This window comes from Cibotium barometz, chromosome 3, assembly GCF_041138505.1.
Source record: "Cibotium barometz isolate CiBa-2024 chromosome 3, ASM4113850v1, whole genome shotgun sequence".
NCBI classification, from domain to species: Eukaryota; Viridiplantae; Streptophyta; class Polypodiopsida; order Cyatheales; family Cibotiaceae; genus Cibotium; species Cibotium barometz.
The window spans coordinates 27,295,080-27,312,064 of NC_141048.1; the positions used below are offsets into that span (position 1 = coordinate 27,295,080).

Genomic DNA, 16,985 nt, shown 5'->3' on the forward strand with positions numbered 1-16,985 from the left:
GCAAAGCATTTGATGCACAACAATGATAAGTTTCAACAACCCTTGCTGTGAACCATGTTAGCTGGGGTGTGCTCAAGGAAGCAAGGGTAGCATTTGCAGAATTACAAAAATTATGGACCAATGGAAGTACAGCAAGCCCTTGTTTTTGATCAAGTCAACCAGACCCATTGTCTTGCAGGCTTGCATGCAGCCAATATAATTACAGCTGGGCAACAAGCTGCAATTTGGTGACACACTCCAGGCACCAAATTGCAGCTGAAGGATACAAGGACTGTACATCAAAGACCACCAAGCACCAGCCAAGCCAATTTGGTTACACACTCCAATTTGGTAATGCATATGGATGTCTGTAATTACAACCATTGAAGGATACAAGGACCGTACATCAGAGACCCCAAGCACCAGTCTAGCCTTGAATCTCGTGTCTAGGCAGTTCTACAATGCAAGACCCACCTCACATTCACATGCAGTACCACAAGCATGAACTAAGCAACTCCCACACTGAACTTTCAAAAAGCTATACTTGTGTATGTGTATCTAGCCAATTCAAAAAGCTTTACTCGTGTATGTGTATTCTACCCTATTAATCTGAGTAAGCAACTACAACATTCATGATGCAGACCATGCCTGTCACCAACTTTAGACCAGGGATCTATATTATGGGCACAAGAAAGTCTTCTTTATTCACCAGGATACTAGTGAGTAGTCTCAGAAGGCATCACACCAAGACATTAAAGAACACCATTAGAGAGATGAACACCATTAGATGGATAAAAAACACCTGACCCGGCCCTCAGGAGCAAGACCAGGCTGATAGGAGCAGATCTAGCACATCAGTTACTCCTTTCACTAGGTGGGAGAGGAAAGAAGTGACGGCACAAGATTTTGAGTGAGTCCTAGGTATTCCCCACAGGAACTCATTGTTATTGCAAGGTCACCCTTCCTCAACACTCGAGAGACCAAAAATTTATTTATGGCCTCCAATAGTATGGTGATGGTAACCAAAGCAGCTTGACAGTTTTATTAAGAGGCATTTTACAATAATGTGACAAAATGGCATGACACGAAAAATCAGCAATCCAGATTTATGATGCCACAAGAGGCCAAGGAACCACTATCAAAAGCCAATGCCCTTTGTAATTCTTCATCACCGTGATGTTCATCTTACACAGCTCAATCTCATTTTAGAGCAATGCATTGCAGCATCCCTTGGAACAGAATCAGTGCAGAAAGAAGCTGGATTAAACCCTAACTACTTCGAGAGCTGGTTCCTTACACTTGGATCTTGTGCCAATGCCCTTACCTTGGACCGGACCTATAGTGCATGTTCTCAAAAATTATGGTAAGCAGTTGTGCTCAAAAACTTGCTTTGCTTAGGAGCTAGCTTATGCAGCCATGAATCACAAAATCTCAACCACCAAAGCTTTAGTAAAGCTCAAAGCTGAGTGCAAGCATATCTAGTCCCAGGTACAAAATATCAGGGAGTTTTACGTTACAACATTTGCAAATGTTAAGATTAAAGAACCGATAGAAATCACTTCCAAAAAAAATTTACACATAATGAAACGATGCCTTTTCCCTTCTCAGTTGTCTCGTGAAGTATCCAAAAAGGATAAAAGGAGCTTTTAACTCTTAAACTCCACTTACCTGTATCCGTATCTCCAAGCATGCACAACTTGCAGAGGCCAGGAAGAGGAACCACTTTCAAGCATGGTATACATGCAAACTCCTTGCACTGTACACTTTAGTGCCCACCTCAAGAAAACCAAATATTTTAACAAGTGGTTTCAAGCATCCTGTCCAATCCATGAGATTACATAGCCTTGTACAAGCAAAGATGGGAAAAACTCAACAGCATTGTGCCAGAAAAAACTATCCTCACTAACAATAGATTGTGCTGACTCGTGGAGGTATCAGGTCCAATGCGTGAAATTACAAAGCTTCGTAGTAGAAGGGAAGGTGAGAAAGGCTCAATGAGACAGTGCCAGGACAAAAAATGTGGCTCTCATTGCACTCATTTGCTGTTGATAGCTGAATAGCTGTTATAAGTACATCACTGAGAGCTCGTTAAGGTCTCCTCTCCAGTGTCTTCATCATGTTGTTGCTCCTGCTGATGATGATGATGATGATGATGTTGATCATGGTTGGATGTCACTTGCTCCTGCTGATGATGCAATACCATACAATGGCCAGTTTTTTCCATAGGGACAGACGTAGGCAAAGTGACAGTACTGTAACGGTCCTGCTCCTTTCGATGCTGTGCAAGGAAAGGATGGTGAGGGGTTATGGAGGAGAAGGAGGCGGGCATGGGGAAAAGATCATGGGGTGCATCTATGCCCAAGCTTGCAGAGAAGCCACCTCTAGGCACCAACAGAGAAGCCATGCCTGTGGGGACAGTAAAAGGCACATTCCAGATTGCACTATTGGTCCACATTACACCTGAAGAGCTCATCCCTGCTCCTGCTCCTCCTCCACCTGCTTCTAATGTGGTGGCTAGCACAGGATGAGGAAAAATGGCTGACCGTTTGGCAGTGGGAAAAACAGGACTTCTTACTGCATCATCATCATCATCGTACTCATCCTCATCATGATGTAGTGCATCATCATCATCATCTTCACCATGGTCCACTTCTTTCTTGACAAGGTGAGAAGGTGAAAAGGTTGTAGCCTTGGTCTTCTTTCGTTTCTTCTTGCTGTGCAGGTGTACTTCAGGAGGGGGTCCTCTTTCAGTAAGCCAATGAAGCCCAGCAAAGCTGCTGCCGCCATTGCTGCTACGACCTTCAGGTTCCAAGCTAGGTTTTGTATCATGGACATCCTCTCTGTGCAGGGATTCTGAGGCTAGGGTTTCTCCCACCTCTTTCTTTGCAAGGAAGAGCTGGGGGGCCGGTGGGAGGCCATTGAAACTGGCTCCATGACCGTGCACGAAGTGCTGTTTGTGTGGCAAGGAACCGGAGCTCAACACCATGGAAGCAGGAATCGTACCTGTGCCTGTGGCAGCGATGATGGAGGGCTCCGCCTGTCGGAGAAGCCACTCTATGGTCTCTCCGTCTGACTTATGGCCGAGCTCCCGCGTTAGCTGAAAGACTCGGGCGGCGCACATCGCCGGCAAGCGGATGCGCCTCCCCCTCCCATCCACCTTCGTGTGCCTGTCTTTCGACGAGCTCCTTAAGTTTTTCTTCGCAAGAACGCCCGCACCTGCCTCCACCACAGCAAGCTGCTGCTGCTGCTGCTGCCGCCTTCTCGTTGCCATAGCCGCTTCACCTTGACTTTCTTCTTCGCCTTTCTTCTCGTTCTCTGCAGCAGCAGCAGAATAACTGACATGCCTGTAGTCCAACCCTAGGGAAACTGACGCCTTCTGAGAGGACTCATCGCGGCCCCCGGCTGTGGCAGCTACCAGGATGTGCACAAGCGAAGCAGCCTGGGGCGAGGTTTCCATACCTTTATCATTCTGTAGACGATCATAGGAAGCAGACATAGGAGCTGCAGCAGGAGCAGAGCGATGATGGTGATGGGGGGGGACCAAGGGCATGCTGGTGTAGGAGACCTCATCTTCGTCGTCTTCATCTTCAACATGTTCTTCAGCAAATTGCAGGGTTTTCTTTATGCGGCTGTGTTGGTCGCTGGGGGAGGGAGGTGAGCTCATGCTAGCAAGAGGAAACTGTTTCATTCAATTTGAGAGCAAAAATGTTGTGTCGAGGGCCACAGAGAGCTGAAAAAGGGAAGGAGGTGCAATATATTGCTGTGGATGGGGGGATCACCGACCATCCACGTGGACTCAAAGGTCATCCAAAGGGTCCCCCAAAATCCTAAAAGTCCCGAGTGGGTCTCATTGATGATTAAAGTGTACAATGAAGCTACGAATACACCATGTATGATGGATGCATGACTATAAGCCTTAAGGCCTGGTTTCCACGCCTTGTGTGGTTTTCTTCTCCCATGCTGGCCCACCCCTTTGAAGTGTGCAATGCAATATATATTCACACTTATAAAGAAGCTCGCCCACTTTTAAATTACGAGCCTCGATAGTTTTTTTGAAATTTTTTCACTCTCATGCATGGAAAATGGTGAACTTTTAACTGTCTAGTAGTGCCAGCATGGGAGCCCATCTGCAAAATGGACTACTGTAAAGAAATTGGCTCACTAACCAGCTTTGCACCCCAAAAAAAAAACCATCCGATTGCAAGCATGGGAGCCCACATACAAAATCGACTGTTTGTAAAGAAATTGGCTCACTAAACCAGCAACACAATTGGTTGGCCAATTTGCAAGCATGGAAAGGGGCCCTAAGGCTCAATGTCATATGCAAACTATACTATCGAAGCACTTGTTGATAAGTTGGTTAGGTTAGTCCTTGAAGCACACAATAAGTTGGGCCATTATACTTGTGAAGTCTTGCAGTGAACTAACTAATGAGTGTTGAGCATTTATCTATCTGTGGTGGCTAGCACAGGATGAGGAAAAATGGCTGACCGTTTGTCATTCCATGGACGTCATTGTTGTGAAGGAGATTGATAAAATTGAGGGCGTCGAAAAGAAGATCTGAAACTGTGATTCCCCACGAAAGAAGATTGTCGATTGGGTGGAGAAGCATACTGACCATTGCGAGGTAATTGACGAGGCAAACCTTTCTTGCGCTCGGAATCATGAGCAAGAGAGATTGCGTCATCAAGAGAAGAGTTTTGCACATGTTCACATCCACTTGAATAGTTGTCTCAAGACGATCCTCATACTTTTGTTGGAGTGACTCTTCATGAACATCCTCGAGCATACAAAGCATAAGAAGTGATTGCCAAAATCTCTCTGTGTATTGGGAAACAGTATCACGATCTGTCACATGGAGAAGATTCCATACTCGACGAGTGTTAAGGTGGAATTGTGGAGAAAGAAAAGCATACTTAAATTTGTCTTGGAATTGTTCCCATATGAGAGGATTGGTAGGACCCATGTGAAGTGCGTTCCACCATAATGAAGCTCGATCACTCAAATGATTAGTAGCACACTTTATTTTATCTTCCTTGGAGAAGCGTTCACTAGCAAAATAATCATCAAATCGAGGCAACTAAGAAAAAACTAAATGACAATCTTTTTTACCGTCAAATTTGGAGAACATGAATGCACGACGCCTGATCTTGAAGTCCTTGTGAGTCCATTGCAAGTCGAAAACAGATTTGAGAATCTTGCTCAAGTAACCATCTTCGGGAGGCATGACATCAGGAGATTCTTCTTGAACGCGTTGGCGTTTGTGTTGTTCTTCAAGTTCTATCTCAAGTAGAAGACTCCACTCCTCCAAAGTAGGAGCAGGAAGAGGTGACACATTCGAAATCATTGGAGGTTAAGTGTCATCATCTCGGAATCCATGGTTGTAGGTGCTTTGAAGAAATCGGAGATGTGGACCAAAACAAAGATTGGAAAGATCGTTGAAAAAAAAAGACCCCTTCAAAAAGATGAAAGATATATATATATATATATATTCTTCTTTTTTCCTTCTTCTTCTCTTTTCGTCTTCCTTCTTCTTCCTCTTCTCTTCTTTCTTCTTTTCTCTTCTTCTTCTTTTTCTCTTTTTTCTTCTTCTCTTTTTCTCTCCTTCTTCTTCTTCTCTCACGACTTTACCAGGGGCTACTACGCAGGTGCCCTATTATCCCATATAGCATGGAGGAGATTATGCGAGCCGAGTATAAATGGGAGAAGGGATGTGTTGTAAGATTCCTCCTCAGCCTGAATAACAAATAAGCCTCTACCACGCAGGTGCCCTATTATCCCATATAGCATGGAGGAGATTATGCGAGCCGAGTATAAATGGGAGAAGGGATGTGTTGTAAGATTCCTCCTCAGCCTGAATAACAAATAAGCCTCTACTTCAATCCCTTAAAATCGTTCTATGTTTTTGAATACAAGAAAATATTATTTTTCCTTGTTTAGCCTAGTGAGATAAAAAATTCTAGAGAGTGGTAAATCAATATTGGGATATTTATGGATAAATAAATTCTGCAAATATCAAAAAAATGTTTCCTGAAACAGAAAATCAAAATAGATTTTCCAAGATGCAATTGGAATTAATTAAAAATGATTTAAAAGACGTTAGCCTAAGGGTATTTATTTTTATACAAAAAGAGGAATTCCCATGATATTTGAGATCCAAGTAATTAAATGGTAAAAGAGAATTTTTTGGCATAATTCAAATTATGAGTATTTATCAAAAGAAAGCAAAATTTTGAGCATTATTAAGTTTATTGGGAAATATGGGTAGAATTGATTTTTGTAAATCCCATAAATCTTTTACTCGAAAAGAAGAATATTGAATACATTTTACTTGAGAAATTTGAGAAAGAATATGAAAATACCCATCAAGAAAACTTGGATAATTCTTATTTAGAAAAGATAATCTGGAATCCCTGGGAGGATCGAGGATCCAATGAGAAAATGGAATTTTTGGATTAAGGTTCCTATGGACCAATAAGATTAATCCAAGTGTTGGGATAAGATAAATCCAAAGAATTAAAGAAAATACCCAAAAATGAGTAAATGCCCACATAAGATGAAGAGTTGACTGAGTACTAGATTTATTAGTTAAAAATTATGAAGTATTAATAAAAAATGCGATATTCTGGAGGAATCATTCATTTTTGACACATTGGTAAGGAGAAGGGGGCCCTTCAAGGAGGCGCCTATTTCACATGTGTGGATGAGTTTTAAACTCAAAAATAATAGTATATTTTTTATCTCTCCTCTCTCCTGGATCAAACCAAATAAAACAGGGAGCCAAACTGGTCCAAATCTTGTCCAAATTCAGCCAAACTGAAGCTAGAAAATTCTAGAACTCAGTTGGACTCAGTTAGTGGCCTACTCACCTATAAATAGACCCTCATTCTTTTGTATTCTCATCTCTGAACTAAACTATGCAGGTATTACTCTAAGATAAGCTTATTTTCTATTATCGTCTACAAATTGAAGAGATTGGAGCTTCTCTCTCTCTCTCTTCAATCTTCCTTGGAGTCTTCATCAACATACCAAACCAATTGATTGGTTGGGGGCCTCTACTTTGATTAAAGAATCAAGCAATTATCAGTAATAGCAGCGGAGCTATGGCAAAATTTTTGAAAAACGCATAAATCATTTTCATTCATAATATGAAAAGAGGACTTTCTACCATATTCTAGGATTAATCATCCTAGATTAATTAAATGATTCTCATTATAATCATGGAAAATTTGATTTTTATGTTTATGCATAAATAGTTAATTAGAAAAAAGAGGAATTTCTAGTAATCCATTTTTATGTTAAAAGAGTAATCCCCATGACAATGGAAATTCATGTATTCCAATGAAGTAAGAGAAAAATTGTGATGCTAAAATAATGTATATTTAATTTAAAATTAAAGAAAGATTTTATGTACCTAGTCCGAGTCATATGCTTAATGATGAACAATTGATCTCTCCGACTCAAGGCCAGATGGTACTCCAACCTGAGGAAATCCTTGACATTCGGGAAAAGATTCTCAAGAGCAGAGTCCTCAGAGAATTCTTAGTAAAGTGGAAGTTCTTCCCTCTAGAAGACGCCACCTGGGAGAAAGAAGAAGAATTGGTGAAAGATTACCCCCACTTTGCGAGATGAGGACATCTCGCGTTTTTCAAGTGGGAGAGGATGTAAGATTTCTCCTCAGCCTAAATAACAAATAAGCCTCTACTTCAATCCCTTGTAATCGTTCTATGTTTCTGAATACAAGAAAATATTATTTTTCCTTGTTTAGCCTAGTGAGATAAAAACTTCTAGAGAGTGATAAAATCAATATTAGGATATTTTTAGATAAATAAATTCTACAAATATAAAAAAAATGTTTTCCTAAAATAGAAAATCAAAATAGATTTTCCAAGGTGCAATTGGAATTAATTAAAAATGATTTAGGAGACCTTAGCCTAAGGATCAGGATTTTCTGAAAATTTTGGATTAAGGTTCCTATGGATCAATAAGATTAATCCAAGTGTTGGGATAAGATAAATCCAAAGAAAAAAAGAAAATACCAAAAAATGAGTAAATGCCCACATAAGATGAAGAGTTGACTGAGTACTAGATTTATTAGTTAAAAATTATGAAGTATTAATTAAAAAAAGAGATTTTTTAGAGTAATCATTCATTTTTGACACATTGGTAAGGAGAAGGGGGCCCTTCAAGGAGGCACCTATTTCACATGTGTGGATGAGTTTTAAACTCAAAATAATAGGATATTTTTATCTCTCGTCTCTCCTAGATCAAACCAAATCAAAAAGGGAGCCAAATTGGTCCAAATCTTGTCCAAATTCAGCCAAACTGAAGCTGAAAAATTCTAGAACTCAGTTGGACTCAGTTAGTGGCCTCCCTCACCTAAAAAAAGACCCTCATTCTTTTGTATTCTCATCTGTGAACTAAACTATGCCGATATTACTCTAAGATAAGCTTATTTTCTATTATCCTCTACAAATTGAAGAGATTGGAGCTTCTCTCTCTCTTCAATCTTCCTTGGAGTCTTCATTAACATACCAAACCAATTGATTGGTTGGGGGCCTCTACTTTGATTAAAGAATCAAGCAATCTAGGAGGTAAAGTGTGGGTTATGGTCTTTTTTTTAAAAAAAAAATCTCTAAATGTTTCTCTCTTCTCAATCCCTCTCTTTGAGAAGCATTCAATTGAATGGCTTTTTAATACAATTGAAGTTCTTTAATAAATTGTAGTGATAAAACACATAAATTTCCATTTATGCTTAAATTATAATGTTTTTTTAAGCATTTCTCTCTCTCCCCCAAAGAATGGTCATTCCTATGACCTATTCTATAGAGGGTTCTGACCAAGCGATGCACGGGCTCGCGGTTGCTAGGACACCCATGCGTACGTTGAGGAAGATTTCGGATGGACTAAAAGGAAAGATTTTTGGGAACCAGATTTTAATACTGGATCTCGTTGGTTGGCCAGTTGGTCTTCAACCGGAGAGTTCAGAGGATATTATTGTAATACAATGGACTCGAAATTTTAGAAAATGATGATAAAAAATATTATGATTTCTATTAAAGGATTGTTTTAAAGCCAGTCAAATCTGTTATAAATGGTAATTTCATATTGGGTGTGTACGTGGTATGCCTATCTTAATTTTTGCATGAATCGTCGGCTAGGGGGCCTGGGAACTCTTTTCCTTAGTACCAGGGCAAAAACATAATCAAATCTTTATAAAGGAATCCGACCAATACAATGGTCGGGTGGTTGGCTAACCCGGATGGGGTTAGGGTGGATCGGTGAGAAACAACTAGATATGATTAGTTACGTTAATTAGTTTAAATCCTAAGAAGATTTTGTTCTGTGGGAGGGGATCAGTGGCTGTGCCTCGTAAATGAGGAAAAAAGCAGTGATTCCATGGACCAAGTGCAAGTCTCTTCTTGATATGATTATGTGACTTCAGGTTCGCTCAAATCAGTTTATCTAGTTAAGACTTTGACTCGTTAGAGTAATTCTCCCATTTTAGAAGATTTTTTTCCTTGGTGAAATCGCCTGTGCCTTTCGGGCAAGGGGAGTCTTCCTGGCCCGGTCTGGGACCACCCGGGCTAGCCTCTCGTCTCTCGGACATCCGCGGGCAGGTGAGGCCCCGAGTGGGGATCCCCACCCCTTGCGGGAGGCCGACGCCGCCTTCGTCGCCGCTGGCAGGTCACCGCAGAGGGGGCAGGGACCCCACAGCTGGTATCAGAGCTTTGTTGAAAGCTAAAAATAAGGATAAACTAATTCTTATCAGAAATTGATAATAAAAAACTCTGAAAAAGCATTTTTCATAATGTATTTTCATTCCGCAAGTCTCATTAATCAAGAATTTTTAATCAAAGAAATTTTTATTATTTAGATGGTAGTTTCATACTTATCTGGTGTTCCCGACCTCACCCAGTCATCTCACAAGACATGGCTGCGTTTGCCTTCGAGCATCTCATCTCTTCCGCTGCAACTCGAACAAGCCGAGTCAGACTCTCTCGCCATTTTGAGGATTTATATTTTCCTGACCCAGCGAAGAGACGACAGCATAAGTGGTTTACAGGGCAATATGTCCACACCTCTTGCTGATGACCAGCATGCGCAATGCTGAGGTAGAACCTCTCATTGGCCATAATTCTGATGAAGCTGAAAGTGGTACATGGTGTCATTCTATATCATTCAATGCTTCAGAATTTCAGACTTTCATGCGCCAAATCTACAGACTCCTTGGTTGCTTTATTCCTAAGGAGAAGATAATAGCTCCCTTGGCAGTAAGAGAATGGTTGTATAAGGGCATGGCTATGGCCCACCAGTACCGTCGTCTTATGCGTCTCCCAAGGAGATTTTGATTTCTGGAGCCGAGCTGCTCTATGTACATATTGTAACTTTTATATAAATAAAGAAATGTTTTTTGGAGAAAAATTCCCTGTTGTATAAGTGATTGTTTATGGACGAACTGATAAAGAAAAATCTGTTACCGGACATATGTCATAGATCTCCAATAAGATCATTTATCTTGTATAAGAAATTGTTTTTCGAATCCCTTAAGTCTTAGGATCTCGTGGATGATATCAAAATAAGAATTTAATAATATATCATTTTTGGCAGAATCATGAGAGGAGGAAACCGTGGTCGTCCTCAACCAAACCCTCTCTCTGAAGATGATGAGCTTGACCCCGATGTTCGCAAGGCTCTTCATAGAACTCATAGCCAGGGCCCTTCAAAGGAGAAGGGGAGAACCTGGGCGAGGTTGTGTAGTAGAAATGGGTGGTGGAAGCTATGGAAGAATATTTTAACATCACAGGCTACAATAAGCGAAGCAAAATGGCTCTTGCCAGGCTAAAAATAGTGGAAACAGCCAAGGTAGCACGGAGGAACCATTGTGACATCATCTGACCGAACCCGTAAGTCCCATAGTTAGATCAGGAAAAAAGACTGTACTTGAATCATAGAGACCAATGCTTTTTTCCTCATTGAGAGGCACAGCCGTTGATTCTTTTCCATAGAACAATTTTTGTCCGGGATTTACTACATCTATCGAACTAAACAAAAATTGAGTCTCGATTTACGGATCCATCAGTCCAGCCTATAACCCCATCCAGTCCCATGGGTTAGCCAACTGCCCAACAAGTGTAGTGATAGGATCCAATTAGGAATTTGGTTAGGTTTTGTCCCGGGTACCAGGGAAAAGAGTTCCCAGGCCCACTAGCCGGATGTTCATGCAAACATAAAACTAGTCACACCACTTACACACCTAATATGAAATTGCCTTTTTTCTCAGCATCAGCTATCTTTAAAACAATCCTTTAATGAAACCATTGTATCACTGATCACGATCCTCCAAAATGTCCGGTTGAATCTTAATTTCCAATCATTCCTTCATCGAAGTATCTATGGCGTCATTGGCAACCAGAACGCTCACCACCTATCCACTCAGGGGCCTTTTCAATAGTTCCTAGCTCATAGTACCTGGCAATATAATCACTTATAAAAATCAAGATGGAATCTCCGTTGAAGATCAGCAAGATCAACCAACATATCCATATAAAAGAGCAATGGACTCATCCATTGAGGACCAGCAAGGTCAATTAACCAGATCCATGCCCAGTTTTAGAAAACAACTCTTACTCCTTGATTCAATGTCTTCCATGATGCACGTGTGGGTATCTTCGGCGACCCAGAGCCCGAGCACCGTATGGTCAGCACCCTCTAGGATCCTTCGCAGGTCACCTAGCGCTTCACTCATAGGCCGCTTCCTTGGTCCTTCATCCACCATACCGAAAGCTCACCATTTAAATCGAACCAAGGCTAGTCAAGACCTCGGCCGACCATGCTACGCGAGACGTCCTCCGTTGACTCTCCGTCAGCTGTTGCAACTTTATCAGTTAGGTCTCCACGACCTTAATCACAAGGCGATCAAAATGCTTCCCCAGCATTCTTGACATAAAACAGTCATTTACAAACAGGTCACAAATACAGTTTCTATAATGAACTCTCGTCTTTCCACATTATCCCTCATCAATCCACATTACTTATTCCACATTTCATTCATATGTGTACTCATTCTCATCCAATCACATCATTTTCCATCTCATCACATCAGATTCATTCACATCACATATCATTTATTCACATCCCAATTCACATGTCATCACATCTCATCCATTCACTCATATCGACGTCTCATCATTTCACATACACATTCGCATTCATTATTCCACATACACATCCACATTCGTACATCCACATCCATACATCCAATTCCACATCCGCATTCATACATATACATCCATATCCACATCCATACATCCACATCCACATACGTCCATATCCACATCCACATACGTCCATATCCACATCCACATCCACATCCATACATTCATTTTCACATCTACATCCATACATCCACATCCACATTCATACGTCCATATTCACATCCACATCCACATCCATACATCCACATCCACATCCACATCCACATTCATATGTCCATATCCACATCCACATCCACATCCACATCCATACATTCATTTCCACATCTACATCCACATCCATACATCCATTTCCACATCCACATTCATACATCCATATCCACATCCACATTCATACATCCACATCCACATTCCATATTTACATCCATACATCCACATTCATACATTCACATCTACATCCACATTCATACATCCATATCCACCTTCCACATTCACACATCCATATCCACATTTCACATTCATACATCCACATCCACATCCACATTCACATCCATACATCCATATCCACATTCCACATTCATACATCCACATCCACATCCACATTCACATCCATATCCACATCCATACATCCATATCCACATCCATACATCCATATCCACATTCCACATTCATACATACACATCCATATCCACATCCATATCCACATCCATATCCACATTCATACATCCACACATCCATTTTCACTTCCACATTCATACATCCACATCCACATCCTCATTCATACATCCATATCCACATTCCACATTCACATTCACATTCACATTCACAAACATCCTCATCCATTCATTCATTTACATTTATCTGATTTATATCACTTCCATCCATCCATTTACATCTATTTATATCACTTCCAACCATCCATTTACATCTATTTATATCACTTCCATCCATCCATTTATATCACTTCCATCCATCCATTTACATCTATATGAATTCTATCACATCTCATCACATTTATTTATTGAATGTAAGATAATTCTTTTATTATTATTATAAAGATTCTTTACGTATCTAATTAGACATAAAGATAACTTTAGTAGGAATAACACTTTTATAAAAATCCTTTTATGCATCTATTTAGGCATAAGTTCAATTTTAAGGAAAATAACACTTTCGAATTAAAAATAAACCTTTTATGCATTTTACACTGCATAAATTCTATTTTAATGAGAATAACACTTTCAAAATAAAAATAAATCTTTTATGCATTTTACTATGCATGAATTCCATTTTAACGAGAATAACACTTTTAAAATAAAAATAAATCTTTTATGCATCTAACTATGCATAAATTTAATTTCAATGAAAATAATACTTTCGAAATAAAAATAAATCTTTTATACATCTTTCTATGCATAAAATCAATATTGATAAGAATAACTCTTTTGAATTAAAAATAAAATTCTTTATGCATCTTTCTATGCATAAAATCAAAATTGATGAAAATAACTCTTTTGAATTAAAAATAAAATTCTTTATGCATCTTTCTATGCATAAAATCAAAATTGATGAAAATAACTCTTTTGAATTAAAAATAAAATTCTTTATGCATCTTTCTATGCATAAACTCAAAATTGATAAGAATAACTCTTTTGGAATAAAAATAAAATTCTTTATGCATCTATTTATGCATAAAATCAAAATTGATGAGGATAACACTTTTGGATTAAAATAAATTCTTTATGCATCTTTCTATGCATAAAATCAAAATTGATGACAATAACTCTTTTAAAATAAAAATAAAATTCTTTATGCATCTATTTATGCATAAAATCAAAATTGATGAGAATAACTCTTTTGAATTAAAAATAAAATTCTTTATGCATCTATTTATAAAATCAAAATTGATGAGAATAACACTTTTGGATTAAAATAAATTCTTTATATATCTTTCCATGCATAAATCCAATTTAGTAGGAATTACACTTTTAGAATAAAAGAATTTCTCTTATGCATCTAATTTATGCATAAAATCTATTTATGATGAAAATCACACTTTTAATATAAAAAAAATATCTTTTATGCATACAAATCATTTATGATGATGAAAACCACTCTTTTAATATAAAAGAATTTTTTTATGCATCTATTTATGCATAAAAATCATTTATGATGAAAATCACACTTTTATAATCAAAATAACAATTTCAATATACTTCCTTCTATGCATGGAATTTAATTCTAAAGAAAGTAACACTTTTTTAATAAAATATTTTTAGTATGCATTTTCTTATACCTAGGATGAAAATCAACACTTTAAGAATACATATACAATGGGAATTACTCTTTTTGAATTAAAAAAATTAAAACTTATTTTTCACAATTTTAGAAAATTTTGCCATAACCTCCTTTGTATGGCTGACCATTTTTCAATTTTTAATTCTCTAAAATTAATTGAAAGTTCACCAAGAGTATTTAAATCATTCTAATGTAAACATTTTCTACTTATCAAAGCGAAACATTATGAAAAACTTGATTTTATCCATTAATCATTCATCTAGGATAAAGAATGGTTGGATTTACTAAAGAAGATAGGGGAATGCCTTTTTTCAATGAGGCATAACATCATATTCAATTTAGAGAAGATAAAAATCATTAAAAAAACCATAAAAATTAAGCATACATGGAAATTTATGTATTTCCTTACTTCCATTCATCAATTAACTTCAATAGCATTAAAAAGCCATTACAATTAAGCTTCTCAAGCTTGAGAGGGGTTGAGAAGAGAGAAGCATTGAGAAATTTTGGAAAAAGATCAAAATTCACACTTTACCTTACAAATTACGGTAGAGGCCCCCAACCAATAAATTGGTTTGGTATGCTGATGGAGCCACGAATGGAGATTCTTTGATCATGGTAGAGGCCCCCAACCAATAAATTGGTTTGGTATGCTGATGGAGTCACCAATGGAGATTAAAGAAGGAGGGAAGCTCCAATTTCTTCAATTTGAAGAGAATTTTAGAGAATAGTAAAAATTATCATTATTTTAGCATAATTCTGGCATAGTATAATTCTCCTATTTTTTTACAATAAAGGACTCAGGTTCTATTTATAGGAGAGGGAGGCTCTAACCAAGACCAACTGATTTTTAGAATTTTCTAGATTCGGTTTGGTTGAATTCGGACCAGATTTGGACCTAGTTTGGTTCCTTTTTAATTCGGTTTGATCTAAGAGAGAGGAGAGATAAAAATATCACATTATTTTTTAGTTTAAAACTCATTCAAGCATGTGAAGTAGGTGCCTCCTTGAAGGGACTCCCCTTCCTTACACGTGTTAAAATGGAATCATTATACCCAAATTATCTCATTTTTTTTAGTAATACTCATAGTTTTTTACTAATAAAGCTTGTACATAGTCAACTCTTCATCTTATGTGAGCATTTACTCATTTTTGGGGGGATTTTCTTTATTTCTTCTGTTTTTCTCCTTGTAAGAAAGCATTATGGGCCCAAGGCCATGGACAACTAGTAAGTAGGTGTGAACTCTTGGGTGGAGTATAAATACCAATGTAAATGGGATTATGGCTCATTCATGATAATGTTATCTATTCCAAGAATCAATGGTGAGCTTCTGCCGTGAGATGCTAAGTGGTGACTCCTTCATGAGCCACTCCCTTGGTGAGGGACTAACCCACCTCAGTTACTTTCTTTCATTGGTATCAGAGCATGGCTTTTGATCCATGATTTTTAATTTTTCTTTTCTTCTTCTCATTTCGTGAAATTTCTGCTTCATTTGATTCATGGGGGAAGGGGATATGGCTAAGGTAGAGTTTGTGGTTCAAATCTGAGCACATGGACCTTTTTTTTTTTGAATGAGTGGACCAAATTGGGGAAAATTCACTAATCTTGATTAGCAGTTGTTAATCAAAAACGTTTTTCTGTTTGGGAGCTTTCTTGCAAACCCTAGCCATGGAATCTCAACATGAGCAAAGGGCATTGAGTCTCTCATGTATCTAGCAATGTTTTATGAAGTATTTCACCTATTTTCCATGAGAAATGGGGCTCCCAATGTGGCTGAAAATCACTACCAAAGCTGCCCACGTTTTTCACCAAAGTGACCCTAATCTTCATCTCCTTCAACAAATTCAAGCATTAAGGCTTCCCGGGTGACATTGGTGAGTTGCTCCATCACTTCCTTACAATTTTGAAGCATTCTTTCAAGCTATGGAGTGAATTAAGGTTTTATTACACATAAAATCCTAATTTTCAGAAATTAGACTTTAATCATGGCCATTCATGCTGCTCTTTATGCATTATGAATGCTTGAATGCTACACATAGCCATTCAATGCTATGCCTTGCATATTGGCATAAGTGAGCATAGCTTTTGGCACATTTGGGGGATTGAATAAAATGTTTTGGGTTGGAAGCCGCTTTTTGGTGACACCGTTTTCCATTGCCAGTTGCACGTTTTTGGTCATAACTCTCTCATACGAACTCCGTTTTTGGAGTTCTAGTACTCAAAACGACCGGCTCGTCGTCCTCTTCGAGACGAGCTATAGGTCTTAAGGTGCAGGATTCAGCAAGTGCTCTCTGTTTTCACTTTTGTACTGGATTTTCTAGTCCCGAGCGGGAACTCGCGCCCAGAACGCGACCCGAGATCACCGCTTCGTGACACTTGGATGTTGTTGATGTATGTGGAAATGTATTGACATTGCCATGAGTGGATGTGATGAAGGAAGCACTATGAACCATGTATTATGATATGAATGAGCATGAGTCATGCTATAAATC

The 16,985-nt window shown here is 38.6% G+C and overlaps 1 protein-coding gene across 1 annotated transcript; it reads right to left on the bottom strand.

The window, feature by feature from the left end:
* Positions 1–1,120: 1,120 nt before the first annotated feature.
* On the bottom strand, positions 1,121–3,693 carry LOC147639893 (uncharacterized). The gene has a single exon (XM_086775096.1). The coding sequence runs from the start codon at positions 3,665–3,667 to the stop codon at positions 2,054–2,056; it is 1,614 nt and encodes a 537-aa protein (XP_086631222.1). The 5' UTR covers positions 3,668–3,693; the 3' UTR covers positions 1,121–2,053.
* Positions 3,694–16,985: the final 13,292 nt, after the last annotated feature.